This window comes from Peromyscus maniculatus, chromosome 19 (assembly GCF_049852395.1).
Source record: "Peromyscus maniculatus bairdii isolate BWxNUB_F1_BW_parent chromosome 19, HU_Pman_BW_mat_3.1, whole genome shotgun sequence".
Lineage (NCBI taxonomy): Eukaryota > Metazoa > Chordata > Mammalia > Rodentia > Cricetidae > Peromyscus > Peromyscus maniculatus.
The window spans coordinates 43,629,923-43,657,124 of NC_134870.1; the positions used below are offsets into that span (position 1 = coordinate 43,629,923).

The window sequence follows — 27,202 nt, forward strand, 5'->3', positions numbered from 1 at the left end:
TGCAGGATGGTACACTTTTATTGTTTTTTAAAATAGCATATTAGAAAAATCTTCTAATAGATCTCCTCAAAGGCCAAAGTAGAATGAAATCTCTTGTTCTCTACGTCCAGGTAGACTTGGTTCTGCCATCTCACGAAGGCTGCATTTGAATGGTTTCAATCCCAGTGTTGTCATCTGGGGCAAGAAGGGAGATGAGGACATCAGAGACAGATGCTGTGACCTGTGATTCCACTCTGTCTCTCTGGAAATGCTTTTCACTCCTGTGTGTAAAAGAGCAGGGTTAGGTTAAAGTGGGTATAAGCTTAACTGCGGGGCGATAAGATGAGACTGGCAAAGATATCACAGAGGCAGCTTTTCTCACTGATTCACACCAAGGACTCCATTGGTCAAGGAAAGCAGCTGAGATGCCTGTTAGTTAGCAGAGTCTATCCTCTGCAAAACCTCGAGGATGTTCATAGCATAGTCTCTAAAACAACTCTTCTGTTGCATAAGACTTTCTCCCATAGGTTCCGATATTTGAACTTTTCTCCCCAACGTAATATTTTAATTATTTGGGAATTTTAGACAATGCACCACACTTTCTTCCCCTTTCTCCCAGGTCCACGCTCCAACCCTTGTGCCACCCTCAAAAAATAAAATAATAAAACATAAAATTAAAAAAAAAAAAGTCCAGTTTGTGTTACCCATCTACTCATCGGAGCATGGTCAAACTCCCAATGGCCAGCTCTTTAAAGAAAATGGAGGGTCCCACTCTCCAGCCCCCAACCCCGGTTCCCCAGAAGCCATCAACTGTGAAGAGCTTCACTTCAGCATCTTCATCAGTTTTTTTTTTTTTTTTTTTTGGTTTTTCGAGACAGGGTTTCTCTGTGTAGCTTTGCGCCTTTCCTGGATCTCACTTGGTAGCCCAGGCTGGCCTTGAACTCACAGAGATCTGCCTGCCTCTGCCTCCCGAGTGCTGGGATTAAAGACGTGCGCCACCACCGCCCGGCTAGTTTTTAAAGACTCTCACTGATAGCCTCCTGTCTGGAATTCTTTCTTTCTTTTCTTTTTCTTTTTTTCTTTTTTTTTTGGGGGGGGGTGGCAAGGAAGTTGTCACAGAAGCATTCAGTGTCTCTCCCCCATTATGAATCTGCAGCCATCACTAACACAGCAAAAGAAGCTTCCTTGCCCACATCAACCAGAGGCAGCTTGGGGCACAGACACCAAACTGCCGCCCCAGCGCAGCAGCACAGATCACAGATCATAGACATCAACATGGTTCAGGGTGCCGCACGGATCTCGGACACCAACATGGCCCTCCAGGGGCAGCACAGACCACAGACATCTGCATGGCCCCCCTGCAGCAGCATGGACCATGAAAGTCTTTCCAGCAGACTTCGTCCAGAAAATGAGCCATTCTTCATCTTGGATGTCTTGTAGTTGCTCAGAGGCCGTGCAGGGGGGTGGGGCAGGACCCGTGCGAGCTCCAGGCTTGTGCTCTTCTCCCCGTATCAGGGCAAGCAAGTGCCACAGTGGCCCACTGTGCGAGCGGAGAGGCAGCAACGCTCTAGCAGCGAGGTGAGGCAGGCCCAGTGGTGGCCTGAACCTCCCTGTGGCTGCCCCCATGCCCCTTGCCGCCATGTTGCATTTCTAGTTCCACTTTCTGCCAAGCATACCGTTCCTTCCCGACATCTTTTTTTCAAGTTCCATGAAACCACTATTTAAAAACATCTTTCCATTAACACCTGCCTCTGTTGTTGTTGTTCCGGAGATACTGTGCACTCTTCAGGTACACCCTCTGCATCTGTGTCTCCCCTACAAAGCCTCTGTGTGTCTCTTAGGCTCTTTGGAGCAGTCCCAAGGCCCAAGGGGTGCTGGCTGCCACCACCATCTTGAATCTCCCACTATGTGAACTCTTGGTCCCCAGTTGGTGACACTCTTTGGGAAGCCTGAGGAGGTGGAGACTTGCTAGAGGAAGCATGTCACTGGGGATTGCGAGAGTAAAAAACCTCCCTGGCTTCCAGTTTGCTCTTTCTCTGCTTCTTGCTTGTGTTTGAAAATGTGAGCACTCAGCTTCCTGCGCCGGCCACCGTGCCTGCCACTTGATGCCATGCTTCTCTGCCATGATGGGAACTTAGCCCTCTGGAACTGTGAGCCTAAATAAATTCTTAGGATGCCCTGGTCATGATGTTTTATCACAGCAACAGAAAAGTAAATAATATAACATCTATGAAGCATAAGGTAGGATTCCATGTTGATCAGAGAGGCACATCTCCCACATCCAAGAGAAAATTCGTCTTCCGCTGCTTGCTCTACTAAGAGACAACCAAACAACACTCCTTGATGCACATATCCCAAGGAATGCTGAATGGGTGACCCATCAAAACAATTTCAAGTATAGGGAAGGGGTAGACAAAGGTCTCTGATTTGTTCATTGATAAATTAGCAAGTAGTAAATTCACCTTCAGCACTTCCCTTTCCCTACTTTGAAACTTCTTCCCTCTGTGACACCTTCATAGTTCTCATCAGTGTCCCCACCTCAACCATGTACCCCACAACTGCCCAGACTTTGCTTTTGTTGGAGGAAAATGTCAGTACTCCATGCCCCAGATAGTCCACTGTAGGAGTTGATTCCGTGTAGCTGTGAACTAAATATCTAACAGAATGGTGTCAGAAAGAGGATTTATTTGGGCTCATAATTTCGGGGGCATTAGACCATCGAGGCAAGCAAGGCACAGTGGGCAGAGTTTATATCATCACACCCAGGAAGCAGAGAAGATGGCAGGAAGTGTCCAGGAGTATGAACTCACCCCGAACGACCTGCTTCCCCCACCTTGGCCCGTGTCCTAATGTCCTAACATTTCCAAACTTCCCAGCGTAGCCCAACTAGTTGGGAACTATGCTTTAATAAGTGAAGATGTAGGGGCTAATTCAAATTATAGTATCCTTCCCATGTCCCTCAAAGGCTCTCATGATCTCCTCTCATAATGAACCCAGTCTTAATGGTTCCTCTGTTGTTCAAAAACGCAGATTCAAAGTCACTTCTAAGTCTCAAGGCAAACTATTACCTGTAAGCTCCTATAAAAAAAAATCCAAAATAAAATTATCCATGGCACAGAGAAAATATTTCCATTTTAAACAGGAAGAGTCAGAACCTGGTAAGGAGAGATGGGACCAAAGCAAGGCTGAAAACCAGCAAGGCAACCATCAAATCCTACTGCTCTATGTGTGGCATGAAGGCCATGAAGTATCAGGGTTTGACCCTGAAAGAGATTGTACACCTCATCTCTGATGGACTTGACATTTTCAGCACATACAGTCTCTCTGTGTGTGCTGAAAATGTCACTCCACTCCTTGCCTGTGGCAATGAATGACCCACATTGCTGACATCTCCAATACTCCGGGGGTCTCCACCACATCTTAGATTTCAACCTCACAGTTTTATGCATTGTCTTCTTGGGGGTTACTTACAGGAATCCTAACCCTAGCAGAGTGCTGGGGTTCTCGGGCCTTCTTTGGAAATGTGTGTGGAAGCGTCCACAAACCTATAACTCTTACATCCTGCACAGGAGAAAAATCAGGACCACACAGTCTACATCAGCTTGTGCATTATTTTGCACACATACTCACCTGCCCAGTCATGGCTGCTGAGCTTCTGTGTAGAGAGGACACATGGTAGCTCTCTCTTCTCTCAGGAAAAGATCTTTCAAAGGAGTTTATACTTTTATTCTGCAGCCTGTAATGAGTGTTTTCCAGCCAATTCCTGAGATGTCATCAAAGTATCTTTTCTATTGTCCCAGTGCAAAGTACTTGCCTTTCAAAATTATCTCCCTTACCCACCCCCACCCCCGTGTGTGTGTGTGTGTGTGTGTGTGTGTGTGTGTGTGTGTGTGTGAGAGAGAGAGAGAGAGAGAGAGAGAGAGAGAGAGAGAGAAAGAGAGAGAGAGAGAGAGAGAGAGGCCATCTTGGAGGGAAGCTCCTTAAGACACAGGATGTTTACTGGGAGGTAAAACAACAGAATATTCTAAGGGGAGGTGAAACATTCCATCATGCTGGGAAACCTGTTAAGCTTTGGAAGTTAACAACAACGGTTTCAAGAAGTCCCTGAAACTGATCAAATTTAACACACACACACACACACACACACACACACACACACACACACACACACACACACACACACGGCAGGGGGGGGGGGCTGCCAAGCATATATAAGTTGTAAGGACTGCTGAGAGACAGATTCAATGAGCTGCATGGAAGAGGGGCTCAGAGAAACTGAGCTATCCAGAAAGGCCACCCTCCACGCTGTTGCTGTACACGCTCCATACTGTACACTGTGCTCCAGGTTTCCCGCTCTCATGAGCTTCCACCAGTGCTGGGGTGGAATTTTGGTGACCTAGTTATCTTTGGGCCATTTCTGCTTCCAGTAGTAACCCACCCATATACCTGTAAGTAACCACCTGGACTTCAGTGATATCCAACTTTGGTTTGTTGTTAGTTTTCCCTCTGGGGTGAACAGATGTTTGTTCATGTCACTGTAGGAATCACGTCACACATAACCATGGCATGGGACATCTACGGAGGTCATGACAACTTGCAGGGAGTTTGTTTTCTCCTTCTAGCACATGAGGCCCAGAGATTATACCTAGATTTATCAGGTTTGGTGACACATGTGACACATGCCTTTACCAGCCGAGCCACATTCCTGGGCCGTTCCTTCTAATGGTGTTAATCTCCCTACTAGTCACACCCATCCCCACAACTTTAGATGCTTTTTTTCTGGCCACACTTCATATTATTCAAATGTTTTGGCTCTTCTATTTGCTCCCAAATCCCACTATAAACCAAGTTAAAAGCATCCAGCAATAACCAACCCACAGCAAATGCTCAGCTGCCTTGGAATGTCTTCTGCCCAGTTAGCCCTTTACTTTCGAATTTGGATTTGTCCAAGGTCACAGGACACAGAAAATGTAAGTTGTATTAGCGACAACTTTTCCTGTGACAAAATACCCTGATAGAAGGAACTTAAGAGAGTAAGGGCTTATGTTGGCCCACAGTTTGAGGGGACAGTTCATCGGAGCAAGGGTGTCATGGAGGAAGGAGCTTTAGGTAGCTGGTAACATTGCACCCACAGTCGGGAAGCAGAGAACACAGCAGTCGGCTAGCTTTCCCCTCCTTACGCAGTCCAGAAGCTAAGTCTAGGGTATGGTGCTGATCATTCCCTATGGTTGATGTTTTCACCTAAGTGAACCTGCGTTGCTTAGTTCATGTCAACCTGACACAAACTAGAGTCATGGAGCAAGAGGGAAACTCAACTGAACTGCCTCCATCAGACTGCCCTGTGCGGCATTTTCTTGATTAGTGGTTGACATGGGACTGCCTCCATCAGACTGACCTGTGCAGCATTTTCTTGATTAGTGGTTGACATGGGAGGACTAAGCCCACTGTGGGTGTGCTGGCCCTGGGGGGGGGGGTCCTGTATTATATAATAAAAACCAAACTGGGCCAGTCAGGGAGAGCAACCCAGTAAGCAGCTTCCGGCCACAGTTCCTGCCTCTGCTCCTGCTTGAGTTCCTGCCCCGGAACTCTTTCCATGATGGACTGTGACTGCCATGTGTGAGCCAAATACACCCTTTCCTATTCAATACTGTTGGCAGCAGTAAGTTTGCTGCCTTAATTTTTAATTGCCCTTTTTTGTCCTGTCCCAGTTAAGTTGTTTGTGTGAAAAATGTGCAGTTGGGTTCCGGAGGGTGCTAGGGATCAGTTCCCCTGTGGTTTTTCCTGTTTGGAAAACAGAGTCCGGCTTGCCTACAGATACAGAGTAACCATTCCTTGACTCCTGCTGTTGGAGGGGTATATAAGCCCATGTTGTTACGAATAAAGAGAGCTGCTTCCCTGACAAATTGAAACTGGGTGTCTAGAGTGCTGTTTAACCTCGTCGTCCCTTGCCAGATTCCGTGCTCCAGCTGTGTGGGCCGCAGTACAATACTTTTTGTCATGGTGCCTGTCAAAGCAACAGAGAACTAAACGAATACCTCACACAATGAGGAGAACCCCTTATTGGTATAGTATGCCCCAGATGCGTGTCTCCTAGGTAACTGTGTTTCTTAAACCCCGTTAAGTTGATGATCAATACCAAGCATCGTACATATCATGAGAACAGCCACTACTCCACATTCCTGTCAACAGTGTGATCTCCCAGCTCCTGTCAGAATTGCCCATTATGCTGTGTTTAAGAACTCTAAGGCTTCTCTATCTTGATTCTTTGAACGCTTCCAAGTTTTATCTAAATTGAGTTCCAAAGGCTTCAGAAAGCTGCAGTAATAACCCCACTTCTCTGACAGCAGTTTTTTGCAACAGTCACTTTTCTCCTTGCTGTGACAAGACAACAAAAGAGGAGGGATTTATTTCGTTCACAGTTTCAGGGATTTCAGTCCATTATGAAGGGGGAATCGTGGTACAGAGTGGTCCACAACACAGCATCCAGAAATCAGAGAAAATGGCAAAGAAAGGGGTCTAGTGATGAGGTACCCCCAATAACGTACCCCTAGTAACATGCTTCCTCCAGCTAGTTACCACAATCACCCCAAATTTCTAAAAACCTGCCAAAAGAATGCCACCAGCTGGAGACCTAAGCTTTAACACGGGAGCCTGGGGCTGGTGGATATGTCATATTAAAGACATAAAATCATCGGTCTTTCCTAATCAAATCTTCACACTTTGCTACCTGTTTCTCAACTTTTAAGGTGTTTTTGTGGTTGTTTTTGTTTGTTTGTTTGTTTGTTTGTTTTGTTTTGTTGCTTGGGTTTTTTTTTTTTTTAAGGTTTCTCTATGTTCTCTGTATAACAGTCCTGGCTGTCCTCAAATTCACTTTATAGCCCAGGCTGGCCTCAAACTCACAGAGATCCTCCTGCCTCTGCCTCCCAAGTGCTGGGATTAAAGGCATGTGCCACCCACTACCTGACTTGCAAGGTGTTTAATTTGAAGAAAATCCAAGAAACTTGTCTCTACCAAGCAGTGCCCAGAGAGACAGTTGAGTGAATGATTTCATCTAAATGATAGTTACTTTAAAAGAACATTCATGGTAATATTAGGTGTAGAGCTGGGCACTGTGGTACATTGCTAGCATTCAGGAGGCAGAAGAATTAGAACTGAAGGTCATCCTGGACTGCAAAGCAAGTCCCTAGGCTGTAATGTGAGAACTCGTCTTGAAAGAACAAATGAAGGAGATGAGAGAGTAGGAGGAGAAAGAAAGGAAGAAAGAAAATGTTAGCTCTTTATCTAAAGCAATTAAGTCCATGCAGCAGAATTTTAGACAAATATTGAGATGGATGTAATGAAAGTGTGAAACTAGTGTTCTCCTTAACCATTCGTGTCCACCCCCCACCCCCCTCCACCCCCCACCACCCCCCACTCACCCCACTCACCCCACTCACCCCCACCCCCGCACACACATAGACCTCTGCTTATTCCAGGGTAAAGACATCTCTGACTGTTAGGCTTTCCGTTACAGCTTGGGTTGAAGTAAGGTATTTAGAGTAACAAACAGACCCAAAACAGAGTAATGTCTTCAAATAAGACCAGGGTTTATTTCTTGTTCTAAACAGCACTGAGCAAGAAAGCAGTTTACTGAGGTGTGTCTTTTTCATGGACTCACAGGCCCCAGGCTGATGAATGCCCCCTGTTTTCTGCATTTAACATCTAGGTATCAGAAGTCGCCCTGGTGGGGGAGCCTCTACTCTTAGCCTGCCCAAAGAAGAAAAGATTCATCATTTCAAGCCAGGTCTAGAAGAATGGTAACCATTCCTCGTATTCACTCACAAAAAACAAAAACAAAAACAAAAAAACCAAACCTCAGTGGTATAACTGTATCTAAGTGAAAGGAGACTGGGGATCCTGTTCTAACTGAGACCCCAGGGAGAGAAGATCTGCCGCATATTTACGTGTAAATCAATACTATTTCGAAAACAAACAAGGGAGATAAGACATTGTTCTTGGCGTAGAGGTGGATGACCAGGAAAGTAGGATGACAACGGTGAAGCCTAAAGTTTGCTACCCTTCTCACGCATTCGGATCCTAACATCAGTCAGTTTTCAGAGCAAAGAAACTTTGGTTACTTGTTTAAAGAAGTGCTTTATAGGTATTTTTGATATGCAAAATTTGGTTCTGAGTTTGGTCTCATCTGGCAAACACTAGAGGCCATTTTCACAAAGTCTATAAGTAGAGCTCTAATTCTGAACAATTACTATGAAACAAATGGATTCCTCGTCCTCTGACCAGCATGTGACAAGAAATGAATTGGAATTTTTTTTTTACTCCACACTGGGTCTACAGGACCTATGGTTATATGAGAAGAGACTGGAGCCATAGGAACTAGTCAGCAAGACAGACTGGTGGGTGGGGGCAGGAGAGAGACTCCTTCCATTGGAATAAGGCAAGAGCACCAGTCAGTTCCCAGGTTTTCAGTGTGGCTTTCCTGCATTCTACTCTGAATTTCAGATCTTTTCTTCAAGTCCACAGTAATGTTTTAATTACTCTGGCTTGTTACGAGCTGGCCTGGGGTACGGGGGCAAGCCATGGGGTGGGGGCTTACTGCACAATTTGTGACATCTTGGTGGTTGGGGAACAAGAAGCAGGTGTCCCTTGTAGAGGGGAGGCAAGGTCAACACAAGGACAAACAAGGGCAGAACAGCAGTAACTTTATGAAAAAAGAAGTAGCAATTGTGGAGCATCTGATGAGAGGCACCTGCCAAGGCAGGTAAATACTTTGTGCCAATCTTTCCAGTTACCAGAGAGGACTTGGGACTCTTGATCTCAATAAGGAGATTCAGGCCTTGAATTTTTTCCCCTGGTAGAGATTTGAATGGGGATAGGGAAGATGACTCATGGGATAAGGCACTTGCAGCACAGGTGTGAGGGTCAGAGTTCAGAGCCCCAGAACCTCTATAAAAGCCAGGCACCGTGGTGAGCACCTGTACTTTCCACCCTTGAGAGGACAGAGGCAGGAGCTCCCCGGGTGGGGGTGGGGGGCAAGCTGGCTAGTGAGACTAGAAGGAAATAGTAAGTTCCAGGTTCAATGAAAGACCCTGCCTCAATAAATAAAGTGGAGAATGAATGAGAAGAACATCTGACATCACTTTGGGCCTCCACATGCATGTGTATACACATACGGGTTCACCTACACATACGTGTCCATATACATGGGAACGCAACATGTACACATGCACAGTACACAAACAAACACAATGCAAAACAAAAACAAAAAAGGAAACAAGGGAGAAAAACATGGATGAAATAGGAATCATCTCCCATGGCCTCATGTTTGAACAGTTGGCCTCCAGCTAGTGGTACTGCTTTGGCAGGATGGGGAACATGTGGGACTGTAGTCGAGCTCCTACAAGTGGGTCTTTGGTAGTAGGGAGAGGGTTAAAAGGGCCAGTGAAAGAAAACCCTGGCCCTAAGACCAGAGCCAAAGAAATATACCTTGCCCCTAATGAATTCAGGAGTTCAAATCCACTAATCCCTGAGCACAAACCAACCAGTCCCCGAGCACGAAATCCAACCAATCTCTGAGCTTGCCCCAAGCTCAGCAGTTGAAATTCTACCAATACTCACCCTGAAAATCTCCACCTTAGAAAGCTCTGTCCCTAAAAAGCCCTATATAAGCCCCGTATCTGTGCAGTTTGGGGCTGCCCCTTTTCCACTGTGGCAGAGGCAGCCGCTCTCCTCGAATCCTCCCTCCCCATAAATCTCTTGAGTGAAGTTTGTGGTAACAACTTCCCTTCTCCAGAGCAGAGCAGAGAGAGCCATAATGGTTCTTGCAGGAGAGCAGAACTGTAACACTTTGGCTGGGGAAACGTTCCCTTGCTGGGAGGAAGCTGAGCAGAGCTATAACATTTCTCCAGAGCAGAGCCAAGCAGAGCTGTGACAGTCTCCTCCATGGGGAAATCCTCCTCTGCTGGAGCAGAGTTGTTACACTTGCATTAGGGAAACCTTTCCAGAAGCAAGGACTGTACCCACTTTGCTGGGGAAACTGCCCCTCACCAGAACAAAGCTCTAACACTTCCATTGGGATCACTTTCCCTTTAGAGCTGCAACAGTTACAATAGGCACTGAAGGTGACATCTGCTTTGGTTTCCTGACCCACCAAGATATATATGTTTTCTGGGAAGCCAGAAAACATAGGCATAACACAAGGCTGAGTGTGGGTGTGTCAAAACATGCTGTGTGGTTTCTAATTCCTGTAGTTTATGCTGATGGAAAGAACATGTCATGATGGGATCTCACAGAACAATGTAAGTTGGAATTGGCCTTTCAGTCTTTTTTTTTTTTTTTTATTTTTCAAGACAGGGTTTCTCTGTGTAGTTTTGCGCCTTTCCTGGGACTCACTTGGTAGCCCAGGCTGGCCTCAAACTCACAGAGATCCACCTGCCTCTACCTCCCGAGTGGTGGGATTAAAGGCGTGCGCCACCACCGCCCGGCTCTGGCCTTTCAGTCTTAAAGGTAGACTGAAGGCCAGCCCTAGAGGAAACCCATAAGAACCTGGGCTGCTCCAAGGTTGCAGGCTAGGCTGTGTTTTGTTTCCACTTGAATTGCCCTGGTTTAGTCTCTTTGGTGTTTTCATAGAACTTCCTGATCATTCAACAACTTAACTCATGGCTGTTTTCTAAAACACAGTTCAGTTAGAAAGCGCCTGTCATTGGTGTGCTAACACATCAGTCCTTCGGTCCTCCTGGCCATCTCCCAGTTGCGCTCGCTTCTTGACTCAAGACAGTTTAGTTAGTGAACCCTAGTGTGCAGGACCAGTAGGTAGCTGTGAGGAAACTACGGTGGGAAGCTGTCTAGAATCTGTTTTGGTCAGAGACAAGGACCACCAGTGTTCTAGACTGCCAGGTCGTCTTAAAGCAAGTTATCAGAGTTAATGCTGCAGTTATGTCTTAAAGCTGAACTCTCTCTCATACACTCATGATCTCCAGCTAGGAACACTGCTTTGGTAGGTTGGGGAACCTTTGGGACTGTGGCCTGGCTACCTAAAGTGAGTCTCTGGGGTCAGGCCCTAAAGGTATGACATCTGCTTCTAGTTCTTAGTCCACCAAGGTGCACCAAGCCATCCTCTAAGTCCTCCACTGTTACAGACTGAGCTGTTCCAGCCACCATGGTTCCTTGCAGTAATGAACTGCTGTTCCCAGAAACAGTGAGCCAAAATACATTCATGTTCCTTTAATTGGCTTCTGTCACAGAAGCAAGAAAAGTAATGAATAAAAGTTATCTGCCCTGGTTCAAGATACTATGTCTGTTCAAATCATTTTTTTAATGTCAGTCCTGTTCAACTACTAGTACAAACACCTTTTCAGACTGTGGGAGTACTTAGACGCAGAAGGGGAAAAACAAATCCATACGCCTTCTAGCAAAGAGGAAAGAAAATCCTTACATAATGGGATAACAGAAAAGGTTCTGAGGCATCTACTAGGAGGCATGCTAAGCATGGCAGTTACCTGTGAGACCAGCAGAAGACAGTAAATTGGAACCGCAAGGGCCAGGGGTGAATGGTAGTACAAAACATGTGTACAGAAAGGAGAGGAGCATTGGCAACAGGAATATCAGTGGTGGCTTCGTGTCTCCTGAGGACCCAGCTTTCTGGAGGTACTTAACGCAAGTTGGACAAATTGTATGACTTGCCAGTTTCCTTTCTGGAGAGTATTTGACAAAATTACTACAGTCGAAAAAGTGTCGGAGAATGAATGGAAAGGCCCACGAGGATATGTCTGCCTTTCTGGTTTTCTTTCTCTCTCTTAATTTCCAGTGCTCACACAGACTTGCTAATAAGGCCTCTGGCACTTTCTGCCCAGAAGAGGGCAGCATTTAGAAGCAATCAACACAAATCATTGTGGCCCAGGCACAGCAATGCCAGGCCAAGATTTGGTTCTTTCTCCTTTTATTTGCTTGTTTGTTTATTTATTTAGTGATAGCGAACTATAAAAGGGACTTGCCTTTACTTCTGAAGTCATAAAATGTGACCCTTTCATCTCTTTCTTCCCTGCCAACTTTCTGAAGGAATAACCATAAATATTTAGCATATAGATTTCAATTTGGCTTCATGACAGGCAATGTTTTGGCCAGTTTTCTAACAAAATGTACACACAACATAAAATGTAACTATCTAGATATACTGAGCAGAAAGAACATAGCAATTCAGGCAAAAATATTTTTCTTCAAGTGTGCTTGCTTTTAGGCAGTTGGGCATGTGAATTAGTATTCCCCACCCACCCCTCTTTTTTTTTTAAGTATAAGCAATTTATGAGCTTTCCCAACACATAATTATTGAGAACAAACGCTGGCAAGACAATGGGGAGACACACAGCATGGCTGGTATGTGTTGAGTTTGAGATACGTAAAATCTAGGGGATTTTTATATCTATCAGTGGATAAAAGTGACCGTGATATCCTGAGAATTTTGAATTTCTAGTTTTGCTTAAAATACACTTCCAGAGAAGTATGTACCTGGTGGTCTGTTAGTGAACAGTAGTTCATAATTCCCGATTAGAAGTTTCTTCTATGACAAGGCAGAGGTGTTGGGAGGAGGGAGGCTGCTCTGTGGATGTGGAATGAGAAGAAGGGGTGAGGCCCAATCGAGAGCCTGAAGGGCCTCACTTAGGTTCAGGCCACTTGGTATCATTCACTTCATTTCTAAACTCTGGTGTAAAGTGCGGTGGAGGATTAAAGAGAACCTCCTAGGTCTCCCTTAGATCCCTCTGTAGGCATACTATGTGTGAAAAACACTGCCTAATTAGAGATCACATGCCAGTCCAACATTCAACACAGTAAAATAGATTAGATCCTTGCTTTCTGTCTTAGGAGTGTGATAACCAAGCTTTACCAACCTCTATCTCCAAACTGTATAGTTATTTAAGTTTCTTTTAACAATTTTATTTTTTTATATTTAATTCTTAATTCACATAGGATTTTAATTATCATACACAGTAGGAATATAACTTTTATACCCAGTGAAGTTTACTATTATAGTTTTAATTATCCTTTATATAAATGGCTCCACCTGGAATGTTCTACTCTCCTCTAATCTTTTTCTTTGTACATACAGGGTCATATCCTTAAAATATATTCTGGGAAGATTCTATTTTAAGTGCTTTCCTAAGTTTTCTTAGTCATTTCTTCTTCTAGCCAAAATTTAGAGTCAATTTTGTCAAATGATATGAATAATTTTGCTGAGATATTGACTTCTGTTGACTCCAACTCATCAACTACTCAAGGACTTTCCAGCTTATCTGCAAGTGGAGCCCTTCCTTTTGGAGACACAGCATGGGATTTGTGTTTAAAAATTATACATCTTCAACCCTAAACTCTCTCTGCTCAACCATGCTAGTCTGCTTTAGCCATGGCTGTTGTTGACTACATGAGTGGGAGTTTGGGGATGGTAAAAGCTTCACATTCAGACAGTTTCTGAATACTAAGAGCCTGTGTTCAGTTTTCAAACTCATATTGCATGTTATTGAATTATTTATTCTTTCAAATGCTTTACGAAATACTTGCAAGGCTTCACTTTAGACCATGAATGTAGTCTTCACTTGATCTTAGCCAAAAGGCCGAGAAGCGATAAGACCATGAATGTAGTCTTATCACTCTCCCCTCCATATAAGGGTAAGGTATAAAGGCATATGCAATTAATGGTAGATGTCATTGTAAATTGATATGTAGTTGGAAATGTACCTCATTTCTTAAAAGAAAAAAGAATAGAAACCTAACATCCCCAACAATATCGGTCTGTAAAATAAAGATAGGCCCTTTAAGAAGGTTTTAAACAGTTCACTTATTTACTGTCCTAGGCTAATCAACACATTTGATTAATAATATGTCACTGCCTTAAAATTGCATCCTGGGAAGTTTTTCCACTTAGGTCTAATGGAAAACACTTGGCGATCACTAAGCATTGTGGGGAAGTGGTTAGCTATTATTCTTGTTGATGAAGTAGGGTGGGTTTAAAGAGTAGTTGATGCTGAAGGCTAAAACTCTTTGTTGCTTTTCCGTCAGAATTTTTCCATCCAAATTGAAACTGAAACACTGACAAACGTCAGCAAGCTAAAGTTAGCTGACAAAAAGCAGCCGGAGGCAGAAATGTGGAACCAGAGATGGTCCAGCAGAGAGACTGATGCGAGAACAGGGCCCAGCAGGTGGCAATAGAGGCTCTTGGCTTCCCTTTGGGTCCAGCTTTCCAGTCATTCAGCTACATAAGCCATCACTAAGGCACATATAATGTTCCGTGGTCTCTTGGTTCTCATGGAAAGAAGGGTGAGAGGCGTCGAAGTTGGATAGGAAGAAAGCAATACATAAAATGTAAGCCCAGGAGTACTTCACTTTCCCGAGTCACTGAACACACCTTTACATAAGCCACATGGTGTTTCAGTAGCCTCTGTTCAGGCTAGCCATTGGAAAGACTGTTTTTTTTGTTTTGTTTTGTTTTGTTTTGTTTTTTGTTTTTTAAGTTGGAAAAGAACAGTAAAATTTAAGCAGAAATGGCTTTCAGCTTAATTGTTAAGTTCAGCTTGTTACTTCAAAGGGAGCTCACTGAAATGTTTGAGCTACTTCGTTATAAACAACAACAAGTGTTTTCCTTCAAAGAAGAGAGGGAGCGAGCGCAGAGAGGTTGCTCAGGAAACAGATTTGGAGGTGGGAAGCTGCTATGATGGGACAGAGTGGTGTTTCTGGTCACTCAAACTAAAAGAAGGGATTATCCTGCAGGGTGTTTCCCTGAATTTGGCCTGAGAAAAAGGCAAGCATTTCATCGAGGGGTTTTAGTTTTTGTTTCCTTTTATTTTTAAAACACAGTTAGTGGAATCAAAGAAAACTTTGGAAATTAAAGTCTGAGATTAAAAACGCTAGCCCCATCCATGATTATGTGCGGGGCCTTTAAGAAATGATTCATCCTTTCTGGGGCTCGGTTTCTGGGTCCATAAAGCGAATCGGTGGCAGGATTTGCCTCACAAGGTTGTAACCAGTGTCAAGTGCTCAGAACAAGGTATGTTGCAAAGAAATTCTCAACTAATATGGAGTACTATTGAAAAGAACACTAGTGTTCTTGCTTATTTATTAGTATCTCTCATACATTTCCCAGGACCCTCAACAGTCCACTTGAGTCCATGTGCCTGACATAGCCATGCACATATAATGAACATAACCAAGGACTGAATTGGAAACTGAAACAGCATACACTACACTCCCTCCTTAACTGGGGGGGGGGGAGATACATGCTCAGGTGGTAGGTGGAGAGGAGCCATCATACCCATATCAGGGTGTGAAGAGTGTGATCAAACTTTGTGTAAAGTCACTGACATCGTAGACCTCTCCCTTTACCACAACACAGCACAACTATGAAGGAGGATGTGGGCTTTGACTATTTATTTGAACTTCTCTGAGTACTGTTGTTGCTAGATAATGACCAATAAAATGTCTAAAAGAACAGGAGAACAACTTCTAGTTCTTGTAACGAGAACGCTTTCACTGTGGGGCCTGTGTCTTGCCACTGAAACCTCAGTGCCAAGAACACATCTTGGCATAGAATACATGCTTAAGAATGTTTTTGAGGGTCCTGTACATTTTCAAGATGCACAACACTCTGCACACATTGCAGAGTGTACTAGAAAGTCCAAACACGGTCTTGGCCCTCGAGCCAAAGGAAAAAGACAAGGACTCCAGGGTCTTCCTTCATCAGCTCCCATCAGTGAGGCATGCAAATCAATCGCGTTAATGCTCCAACCAAGAAATGTTATGTTTAATTGCTAATTTATGAGACAGAATTTATGCATATCCAAATGACAGAGCGCTCTGTGAAGACTGTAAACACCTGGGAGAGAAAGGCTAGCTCGGTAGATTGGAAAAGAGAAACCCAGGCCATCAGTTAGTTCAATGGAGAGGCTAGTGAAAGGGCTATAATGGCAACGTTTTAAATTAGTTTTTTTCACTATATTCCTCCACCTTCTCTCTCCTTCCTTCCTTCCTTTATTTCTGTCTGTCTGTCTGTCTGTCTTCTGTGTGGGCAAGTATGCTATGACTGCTATGTAGAAGTCAGAGGACACCTTGCATGAGCTGGTTCATTTCCAGCTCCACAGTGTGGGTCCCAGGTGTCACTCAGGTCATCATGCTTGACAGCAAGTGGTTTACCTATTGAGTTACCTTACTAACTCTCTAATAAAAATAGTAAGTGTGCAGGTATGAATTTTCATGAGTATCAGCGCACACACACACACACACACACACACACACACACACACACACAGCTCTCATCTTAAAGAGAATAGGAGTGACTTATCCTGGAGCCATTTTGAGTGACCATGGCCTGGGATCACAGATTGAGGTTACCCCCAATTCTATGTTCTGATGTAGAAGCAGTTTCATGAAATTTCATAGTTTTCCAAAACAAAGAAAGTCACAAATCAAGGCAAGCTTAAAATACATTGGTGGGTACATCAGAGAGGTGGTTACAGGAAGATGGGGGAAGCTTTTCTACAGGCCTAACATTCTATCTTATGGTATTCTTATCTTTTGGGTTGGAGGAAGCCAGGGGGCCTGCTAAGTCAACAGATCCCCATCAATTAGGTTTTGATCAGTTAATCACAGGATGTTAGTTCTGACACATACGGTCAAGGAATGGCTATTCCAGGATCTGAAGCTAGTGCAAGATGAAGTAATCTTCTAGACCTGTAACATTCCAACCTCTCCATCATCCTGAAGTTCTAGTCATTCAGCCTCTTCAGTGACAGCTTGTTTTCAGGAATTTTCATTCATGAGACAGGTCCTGTTGTAGTTTGAGTGTGAAATTTCACCTACAAGTTCATATGCTTGATCGCTTGGTTCTCAGCTGATGATACCATGGTGGAAGTTCTGGAACCTTACAGCGATGGAGTCTTACTAGAGGAAGTGGGTCACTGGGGTGGGCTTTGAAGTTTTATAGCTCTCCTTCTTGTCTTCTCACTGCTTCCTGTCTTGGAATGCAATAGGACCAGAAACATAGTAAGAAAAAGAAAAACTCCTCCTACATATGTGTAGAGTACATCAATGCTGTCCCACATTCTATACTCCAGTATTTCTGTCTGGAATGTGTTTACTCTCTAAAAGTCCACTCAGGACTCTGAACTACAAGTGCCATGAGTAAAAGGTGAAATTCCTTCCTTGACTCTACTACATGTGAGATCATTGGTTTGAAATGAATTTGTTCGAGAGGCAAAGTCAAGAGTAAACTCATGGGATCATGAAGAAAATCTCAGTATTTTGCAGTCTTTTACACAAGAGCACTGAGTCTCTGAAGGAAGGAGAATTGAAAGGAAGGCCTCATTTTCTTAGGACAAGCAGACAAGAAGTCAGGTCCTCGCATTCAAGGACACTAGTGGCGGCAGACTTGAATAGGAGCTGACAAACATGTTCTATTGAGGGAGGAGGAAAAACAGGAAGAGAAGGGGTGGAAGAAGTAGGAGAATAGGAGAAAGAGGAAGAGGAGGTAGTAGGAGAAACAGAAGTCAAGAGAGCCAAGCATGGCTAAGTAGATATGAGAACTGTAGTGACGATTAATCACTGGATATTGTGAATCGTCTGATGTGATTCCAAGGAACAACTTACATATCACACATGAATTTTTCTCTAAACTTATGAGACGTTTCTTCTTCCCAACATTCCTTTGATTTCTTATCTGTTGTCACAAAGGTGTTTCTAATGGTCTGGCACTGAAAGTAATAGAGCATCACCTACTACATGACAATTGTTATGATAATGGTGCTAATTTGACAAAAGTCACTTGCAAATCTAAGAATACTTTTAATGGATCTTGGCAAAGATGAGGTTAGTTTGAACAGTTCTAGGAGTACTGGTTTACAATGTACAGTAAAACTTGGTGTGTGTGTGTGTGTAGTCGGGGAGGGGTGAATTTTCCAAAATGTTCTTATAATAGAGCTATTAGTTCAAGCGAATTTGATGAGATTGGCATGGTTTATCAGTGACCAATGTATAGATGTGGCAGATCCTATAATTTATAGAGATGGGACCTCACTTAGTCAAAGGAAAAAACAGAGGGGACATCCTAAGGCAAGATGTAGGTAGGTAATGAGTGTTTTGGACACTATTAAGCCCACTGAGATGGGAATCATCTAAGTTGCAAGCCTGATCAACAAGCATCTTTTAAGATCTCTGACATGTGTCAAGCCCTGCAGGAGGATGCACTTGGAAAATTTACGAAAAATTAGACCTCATAAGATTAGAACTCAGAAATATGGGGAAAGGTAGGGATAACTGAAATTTGTCATTAGGACAGTAAGGAGAGCTGAAGAGAGACTTGGTGTCTATTGTGAGAAATGGCCAAGTTCCCAGACTCATCAGCTACATCAGGTGCTCTCATAATTTCTTGGAGCAGAACACATGAGACATTGCAGAATGGCTAGAAGAATCAATCTGTCGCAGATGTAGATGCTGGATGTACATCCCATATCTATCTCTACAAATCGGGGACTTTGCATTGGTTCTTTAGTGCCTCCAGCCATTTTTACAACTACACAATGAAATTAGTAATGCCACTTCAAGGAACTGTTGCTAGAAATTAATGACAAAACTCATGTGAAGTGTAGCACACAGCAAATGGCATTCTAGAAAAATCATTGAGTATATTCATATATAGTGTCTGATGAAGGAACTGATAGAGGGGGTCAGCTAGCACTGGAGAAGTAAAGGAACACTTGTCCCTGGAATCTAGTCTTTGCACAAGCTACATCCCTTAGTTCTCCAGGGGATGCAGATGGAAAAGCAGCCAACAGAAGTAGCTGGGATCCATTCTCTCTGGACTACTTCACCTCACAGCAAACATTCTCATCAGTACAGTTTCTTTCCTCTGGGGTTTGCAGTTCATGAGTGTCTCAATGTCTGAAACACTGCAGCTACTTTCTAATGAAACTTAGGCAATTATCTTAATTTTTGATTAGTAAGAATTTGTGGGACATGCCAAGTCTGAATAAAAGAATGAATGAATAAATGATGAATGAAACAGTTTATAATTCTCCAAGAGCTTTATAGCATTTTGTTCCTAAACAACAAAAGCAACTTAGGATTTCTTTAAAAAAAAAATCAGACATAATCTTCCTGCATAACTAAGGCTCTCTTTTACTCCAAATGTTAAAACTACTGTTTACTTTTAGTATAGATACAAATACAAGAACAAGTATGAGCCCCATTCATATGCTCTCCTTGTTGGCATTGAAAAGCCCCTACATAAATGATGAAAAATGGCTTTTCCTTGCCCTTTCTTTCCCTTACAATCCATGGCATGTCTGGCCTCTTGCTTTGGGTCCTTCTCTGGCCTATGAAAATAATAACGTAGCTGTGTATTAAGCAGAGATCAGGCGGCCTTTGAAAGTGCTGTTTGGTTTTTATATGATCTAGTTAAGAATAAATGAAAGTAAAGAGAAATCATTTAACTTGCTCCAAATGACAATACAGTGTGACAGGAGAGACGCACACACCTCTATCCATTTACTCATCTTGTTCTATTTTCTGCATCAATCCTTATTTTCCATCAGACACAGCAGTTGATAGAAGAGGTATTCGCCCTCTTCCTCCTTCCTTCTCATCTGGCTTTTAGGCTCTAGGTCTTCATAACATTGTCCCATCCTTCTGATGGTAGCATATGAGTCATGTGAACTACTGAAGGCCATTTTGGGTTTTAGTTTTATGTCCATGACCAGTTAACATAATAATGCCCCTTGATTTCCCTACACCTGACATTGAGATAATTCTCTGTGTGTGTCATGTTTCTGTACATCTTACAAATAACAGTCCTATGGCTCTGTTGTCCAGATCATGTATTTAAGGATGTTTGTATGGTGAGTAGCTGGGAAGATATGCCATTGCCCACCTGAGCAGACATCAGGGAAATACTTCTGTTGTGAAAGACTGAGGGTCCCTGAGCTCAGAATCTCTGTTCTGTAACAACCATAGCTTCAGGAGCATCATGGCTCTCCTTGCACTGATCTGGAGGACTGGGACTCTGCCACCAGCACAGAAATATGTTCCTTATTAGTGTGTGTGATAAACTGTTTACCTCTGATTAGGAACCTATGTCTTTTTCCAGTAGCACTGTGATATTCAACAGACATGCATATAGGCTAAAATCTTAGATTTTCTCCATTTTTTGATGTATGATCCCAAACTATCTGCTGATGTACAAAAGCCATGGCAAGCAATCTTCACACATTGACCAAGATTATGCTTTACCAAAGCAAATAGGGTGGCACACTGTCTCTCAAAATTTCAGAGACCATCTCGATACTAGTGCATAAAAAGAACTGCACTTAATTATGCTCCCTTGAATCATTATTATGGAACCTTCTTAAAAACTGCCAATAAAGAATTCAACCCTTAAACCACTTTCTAAATGTTATCATACACCAAGGATTAAACCCCTATAAATGGCTAAGGCTATTTGTGTTTAGCAAGAACATGAAATGTATGTGTGTTCCCACTATAATGACCGACTGCCCAACCTGACTCATTCATTTATTCAGATAAGCTCATGTGCTAACATTAAAAATATTTTTCACAGATATGAATAAAACAGGTGTGTTTCTTGATAGTAGGTAAGTTGCTCACTAATGGAAAGTAACATATTAAAAATCTCTATATAAAATACAAATTATGAATACTAGAAAACTATGAAGAAAATAAACACTCAGAAATACTTTAGAAACATGATATTAGAGGGTGGGTAATTTTATTTTTTGTCTCAAATGCCAAAAGTTTCATATGTTAACATGACTACAAAGCATTTTTCCTCCACATGTTTGTGTGTGTGCTAATGTATGTGTATCCAGCAACTAAACAGGAAATAAAAATTAAATGTGACAGTGGTGACACACGCCTGTAATCCCAGCACTGGGGAGTTAGAATCAGGAGGGTCTGGAGATCAAGGACATCCTTGACTACATATGGAGTCTGAGGCCAGCCTAGGGATACATGGGACCTTGACTCAAAAAAGAAAGTTGAAAAAAGAAAGAAAGAAAGAAAGAACAAGTACTAAAATATATGTTCTTCATAAATTTACCCAACTAAAATAACACTTCCCTTGAGTAAAGTGGGTTGGGGGAAGGATTCGTGAAGCTTTATCCAAAGAAAGAAAACATTGTTCCACTGACAGTCTTGGAGGAGAACTTACAGTTTGTTGGTTATTACATGGGAATTAGAAGCTGGAGAGTCCGAGAAAATGAACAGGCACTTCGTGTCCCAAAGCAACAAAGTAGATTTAAACACGGAAGATTCCTTCACTCTTCCCAGCAATGTTTGGACCGTACTCAGATGACGAAAGCCTGCAATGAAAAGCATTTAACATATTAATTAAAAACAAGGCCACACAAACATGAATCATTTTGAAAAAGTAAAACAACAGTTGATTCTAACTTAGTAAATTAAAAAAAAAATCAGAAGAGCAGGAACCTACCAAACTTCCTCCGTAATTCAGTTTCTTATGAATGCATATACACTACTTGAGCTGAAAACTTGCTGAACAGGATTCTCTGATGTTCTGGAACTACTAAAACTATTCTGATAATAAGATCTGCCTGTCTTTACCTTTTCTGAACGTTCCTGAAGCAGTGTGTGTTTGTCCCTTGGTTTTCTATGTAATTAATTTATTTGTGTTTGGACTATTCTAAATTATGCCCATAAATTGCCAAACTGTACTTTGGAAAGGCTTTGCCATAAAATCTGGGTATAAAGGGCTATTTTTGAGTGTGGATGGAGAAAAGATGAGACAGAGAGGGATTTGACAAAGACTTTTTTAGAGGCTGTTATTATGTGCATGTAGATTAAAGGAACTTAATCCTGTTGAAATTTTTCTTTGAAGGTAGTGCCAGAAGGAATTTATTTTTTCTTTGTAGTAAGTAATGCTGGGATTTAAAATAACTTACCTAGTAATTAGTTACTTCATGGGAAAGAAAAACCCTCACCAGTGTTTGTGTTACTAGAAATGAAGGCAAAGAATGTGTAGACCAGTTCTCTTCATCAGTCAGCAGTAGTAAATGTTCATCTGCTTCTCCTTGATCACTCCATGCGCATCTGGATGAGACCAAGGCTTTCTGCCAAGTGGACAGAGCCGATCCTTGTTAGCCAAAAAACCACAATGCTTGCAGCTATTGCTTCTGGCTTGATGACCCTCACTCCATAGCTTACTTTGAACAGTGATAGGTCGGTATAACTTTCTTGCTGCTAAAAGTGACTACAATGCACCTAAGTGTAAGATTCCTGATTTCCTTTCAGAGCACCATGAGATGAATATTATTTTCTCTAACTCTCTGACCCTAATTTCCTTTAGCATTTTCATTTTAAGAGGCTTTCAATCCTGTCATCAAGGTCAAATGAAAGGTTAAGGGGCTGTAAGATTTTCTTTGATCCACTTCTCCATCCTTGTAAGGGAAGGCACCATGAGCACAAGAGATTTTGAACCACTTCTTTATCTTTGTAAGGGAAGGCACTGTGGGCATAATGCATATATATCAAGCTTTTATTGTATTACCAGCATTTGGAGATATCTACATGGTGTTCAGTTTCTGTCTTCCCATCCAACACTGGGTGCTTCTGCCACCTAACAACATGACCTTGATTTTCCTGTAGGATTCTTGAAGACTGCTCCCCCACCCCCCAAACTACCGCTGGTAAAATAATGGAGGCAACTGTCTTATATTGTAATAATGATGGAACTTCTCTTGCTGGGTCCAAGTCAGTCTCCTGTCGCCTATATTACATTAAGATGGCTTTCTTATCTATTTCTAAAAGACTGGATCTAAGGCATACTTCCTGGAGAATATTAGAGTAAGCTATTTCCACTTGATGGCAGGTGAAACTAAATCGAGTATCTTTATCTTTAGAGAGATATTAACCTAGATAGACTTAAATTTTTCTACTGAGAAGATTAAGTGTTGTGAACCAACTGTACAAGTTCTATGGTTGTGTGAATTTTAATGGAGTGGTGTAAAACAATTCTGGATGGTTCATTGCTATAAAACAACTTTTACTCTGAGTACTGCTTTTTTAGCTCTGTTAGACTCAGTTGGGTACTTTGAAAAGATAAGTTAATTGTTTTTCTAGTTTTAACTCTGCTACGGAGTACTCTTTTTTTTTTTTGATGGATAAGTGCATAAAAATACATTTGCTAGTATAAGTGTAAAATCCAACATGAAGTTCCCCAGCTTCAGATTGGGTTTTAACTATACAGAAGTTCGTTGAAATACAGACTTTGGATCTCGTTAATTTCATTGAGTGGTGTCTTTATTTGTCGGTACTTCATAATAAAGTTTGAATATATAAATTTATATATATTAATACACACATACGTGTGTGTGTGTGTGTGTGTGTGTGTGTGTGTACTACTCATCCCAGAGATTCATCAGATTCAGTCAATCTGGAGAATTGGTATTATTTCCAAGTCTCTCATATTTTTGTTTTTGTTCTCTTAGAAACAGAATTCCTCCTGTTTTAAAAGATTCATTTTTGTTTTATGTGTATGAGTGTTTTGTCTCTCTGTGTACCTATGCACCATACATGCAGTAGCAACAGAGGCCAGAAGAGGGCAGTGGATCCTCTAGAATTAGAGTTACAGATATGGTTGCTGGGACTTGAACCTGAGCCCTCTGGAAGAGTTGCCAGTGCTCTTAACTTTACCTGCTAAACCATTTCTCCAGCCCAAATATGCCATACTTGGTAAATAGTTTTTGAGTTCATAAGACACTCAGTTACTTTCTCTCAGAATGCTTTTTTTTTTTTTTTTTCGGAAAATATGGGAAAATAAGATAATGGTCTCTGGTTGAACTAAAACAAATATCCTGCTGCTTTGATATTTTTTAATTTTTAAAAATCAAATATTGAAGTCATAAAGTGCTAAGCTAATAGGAAAAGCCAGCTAAAGCAACCTATGGAATGTGTCAGATTGTCAGGGACTGCCAAGCCCCCTACCTTTGCCTGTGGTTGCCTAACTATTTATACCTATAGAAATAGTCCCCAAATCTCAATGCTTCAACACAGCAACATTTATTTATCAGCAATGCTTATTGATTTACAATGTTTATTTACGTTTGGTTGGACTGTAGTTTTCCTCCACAAGGTTTTCTCTGGGTCCCAGGCTGAGAGGGCAGCCTTTGTCTACAGCATTGTCGGTTCTACAGTAGAGGGTCAGAGAAAACACTGTAGGCAGGCTCTTTGTGTGTTCATCTGTGAAAGTCACACAACTGCCTGAATTCGTGAGTTATATGTCTAATTCTGTCCTGGGGAAAGATGTCAAATATTTGAGAGAGTGTGTCACAGGATTCTCTAGAAATAAATAGTGAAATTTTTAAACTTCACAAGACACATATTTCTTCAGGACCCACCATGCTGCAGACCCTGTCTGACACTGGGAATGTGGCAGTCCATGGAAAAACACAAAACCCCATGAACTCTTGGAGCTCTCATTGAAGGAATGGAAGGGGGGGTAGATAAATACTTTTCCTTGAAAAAAACAAAACAGATCAGAAAGGAACTGTGCTGAAAGGTTGGGACTTTAATTCAGACACGATGGGCAGAGATGTGTCTTGGGAGGAGATGTTTGAGCACAGAATTTTAAAAAAGTGAATGGAAGCCCTTCCTAGTCGTGGTGTGTGTGTGGGGGGGCATGGAGAGGGTGCTTTGAGACACATGGTCTGAAGTAAAGACAGGTCATCCAGTATATCCAAAAAGTCTAGAGGGAAATGAAGCAGAAGATATGCCCAGAAACTTCACTAGTTAGAACCCTCCAGACAATCAGAAAAACATTGAATTTTCTTGTAAATGTATGGGAAACAATGAGGAGAATTTGAACAATGAAGGGCATGATCATACTTTCATTTTCAGGAAATCTTTCCATCCTAGAGCTTGAATAGAAACCCTTTTTAGAACAGAAGAATGGGGAATGACCAGCCAGGAAGACACTGTTATATGTACCAAGACAATGGGAGTAAATTTGGTAAGCAGCAGTCATTTAGACAGGGAACTGGCTGGATTTCCTGGTGGACTGTGAGATTTAAGAGAATAGACGTAATCTGCTAGGATATTGGCAGAGCAATTGGATGAATTAAAAGAAAGTTTGATTACTAAGTTGATAACACAGGACAACTGAGGGAATATCTCAGGTTAAATTTTGGACAAATTAAGTTTAAGATGCCTGTTTTATATCCACGGTTGGTCATACGCATCTGGAGAGCAGGAAAGGCCATGGATGAGGTAGTTACCAGGAAGTCAGAGGTTCAGCCAATCGCCTCTGATCTCGTGCCGGCCCCTCCCCCGCCCACTGTCATCACCAAGGAAACCAGACGCGATAACCTGCCACCAAAGCTGGATTCATGGCAGACGCTAAGAAAGCGGTTTTGGGGCCGTTGGTGGGGGCAGTGGACCAAGGTACCAGCTCAACGCGTTTTTTGGTTTTCAATTCCAAAACAGCTGAACTACTTGATCACCATCAAGTGGAAGTAAATCAGGAGCTGCCCAGAGAAGGATGGGTAGAAGAAGACCCAATGGAAATCCTGCAGTCTGTGTACCACTGTATAGAGAAAACATGTGAGAAACTTGGACAGAAGAGCATTGAGATTTCCAACATAAAAGCTATTGGTGTCACCAATCAGCGAGAAACGACTATAGTCTGGGACAAGATAACTGGAGAACCTCTCTACAACGCGTTGGTGTGGCTTGACCTAAGGACGCAGTCCACTGTGGAGACCCTCAACAAAAGCATTTCAGAAGGCAATAACTTTATCAAGACCAAGACGGGCCTCCCAATCAGCACTTACTTCAGTGCAGTGAAACTCTGCTGGCTCATTGACAATGTGAGGAAAGTGAAAAAGGCTATCGAAGACGGCAGAGCTCTTTTTGGGACGGTCGACACGTGGCTTATCTGGAATATGACTGGAGGCATCAACGGAGGTGTCCACTGTACCGATGTAAGTAATGCAAGCAGGACCATGCTTTTCAATATCCATTCTTTGCAATGGGACAAAGAGCTCTGCGATTTTTTTAAAATTCCAATGAGCATCCTTCCCAGAATCAGGAGCTCTTCTGAGATCTATGGCCTAATGAAAATTGGGCCGTTGGGAGGTGTGCCAATATCTGGGTGTCTGGGGGACCAGTCTGCTGCTTTGGTGGGACAACTGTGCCTCCAGGATGGACAAGCCAAAAACACATATGGAACAGGCTGTTTCTTACTATGCAACACAGGCCAAAAGTGTGTAGCTTCTGAACACGGCCTTCTGACCACAGTGGCTTACAAGCTTGGCAGAGAGGAACCTGTCTATTATGCACTGGAAGGTTCAATAGGTATTGCTGGTGCTGTTGTTAGCTGGCTAAAAAACAATATTGAAATTATTAAGGCATCGAGGGAAATTGAAAATTTAGCTGGAGAAGTAGGCACTTCTTATGGCTGCTACTTTGTTCCAGCTTTTTCAGGGTTATATGCACCTTACTGGGACCCCAGTGCCAGAGGGATCATCTGTGGACTCACTCAGTTCACCAATAAATGCCACATTGCATTTGCTGCATTAGAAGCTGTTTGTTTCCAAACCAAAGAGATTTTAGAGGCCATGAATACCGATTGTGGAACACCCATGAAACATTTGCAGGTAGACGGAGGGATGACCGAGAACAAAATCCTTATGCAACTGCAAGCAGATATTCTGTGCATTCCAGTGATGAGACCCTTCATGCCGGAAACAACTGCCCTGGGGGCCGCCATGGCAGCAGGGGCTGCAGAAGGGGTTAGCGTGTGGAGCCTGGACCCCAAGGACTTGTCAGTCGTCCAGATGCAGAAGTATGAACCTAAGATCAACCTTGAGGAAAGTGAAGTTCGTTATGCCACATGGAAGAAAGCTGTGATGAAGTCAATGGGCTGGGTTTTGACTCAGACACCTGAAAATGACCCCAGCATGTTCAACAGTATGACTTTGGGCTTTTATATAGTGAGTAGCATGATGATATTAATTGGGGCAAGGTACATCTAAGGGGTCCCACAAATCATGCCACCTTGTGGATCCCCCAGTTGAGAGCTTTTTACCTAACAAAGAATCCAGCTGTTGTCTCAATGCAACGCCACTATTCAGACTCCGAATTTGTTTACGTGCCACTTGTATGTATCTCAAAGAAGACCCGAGATGTGAAATAAAGAATAGCAGCAGAAAAAGAAATG

General features: G+C 42.6%; 1 protein-coding gene and 1 long non-coding RNA gene across 3 annotated transcripts; one reads left to right on the forward strand and one right to left on the reverse strand.

The window, feature by feature from the left end:
• On the reverse strand, positions 1–25,314 carry LOC121824024 (uncharacterized). Of its 2 annotated transcripts, none has more exons than XR_006065756.2 (3): positions 25,260–25,314; positions 21,179–21,329; positions 1–260 (listed from the first exon to the last, which is right to left on the reverse strand). It is a non-coding gene; the product is annotated as an uncharacterized LOC121824024 (long non-coding RNA). The 2 variants fall into 2 exon arrangements; XR_013046089.1 differs by lacking the exon at positions 1–260 and adding an exon at positions 16,011–16,973.
• On the forward strand, positions 25,314–27,200 carry LOC102904987 (glycerol kinase-like). The gene has a single exon (XM_006987479.4). The coding sequence runs from the start codon at positions 25,371–25,373 to the stop codon at positions 27,015–27,017; it is 1,647 nt and encodes a 548-aa protein (XP_006987541.1). The 5' UTR covers positions 25,314–25,370; the 3' UTR covers positions 27,018–27,200.
• The last annotated feature ends 2 nt before the right edge of the window (positions 27,201–27,202 follow it).

Bases quoted from the DNA above. Each gene is read 5' to 3' on its own strand.
- LOC102904987 (XM_006987479.4), top strand. From the start codon at position 25,371: ATGGCAGACGCTAAGAAAGCGGTTTTGGGGCCGTTGGTGGGGGCAGTG.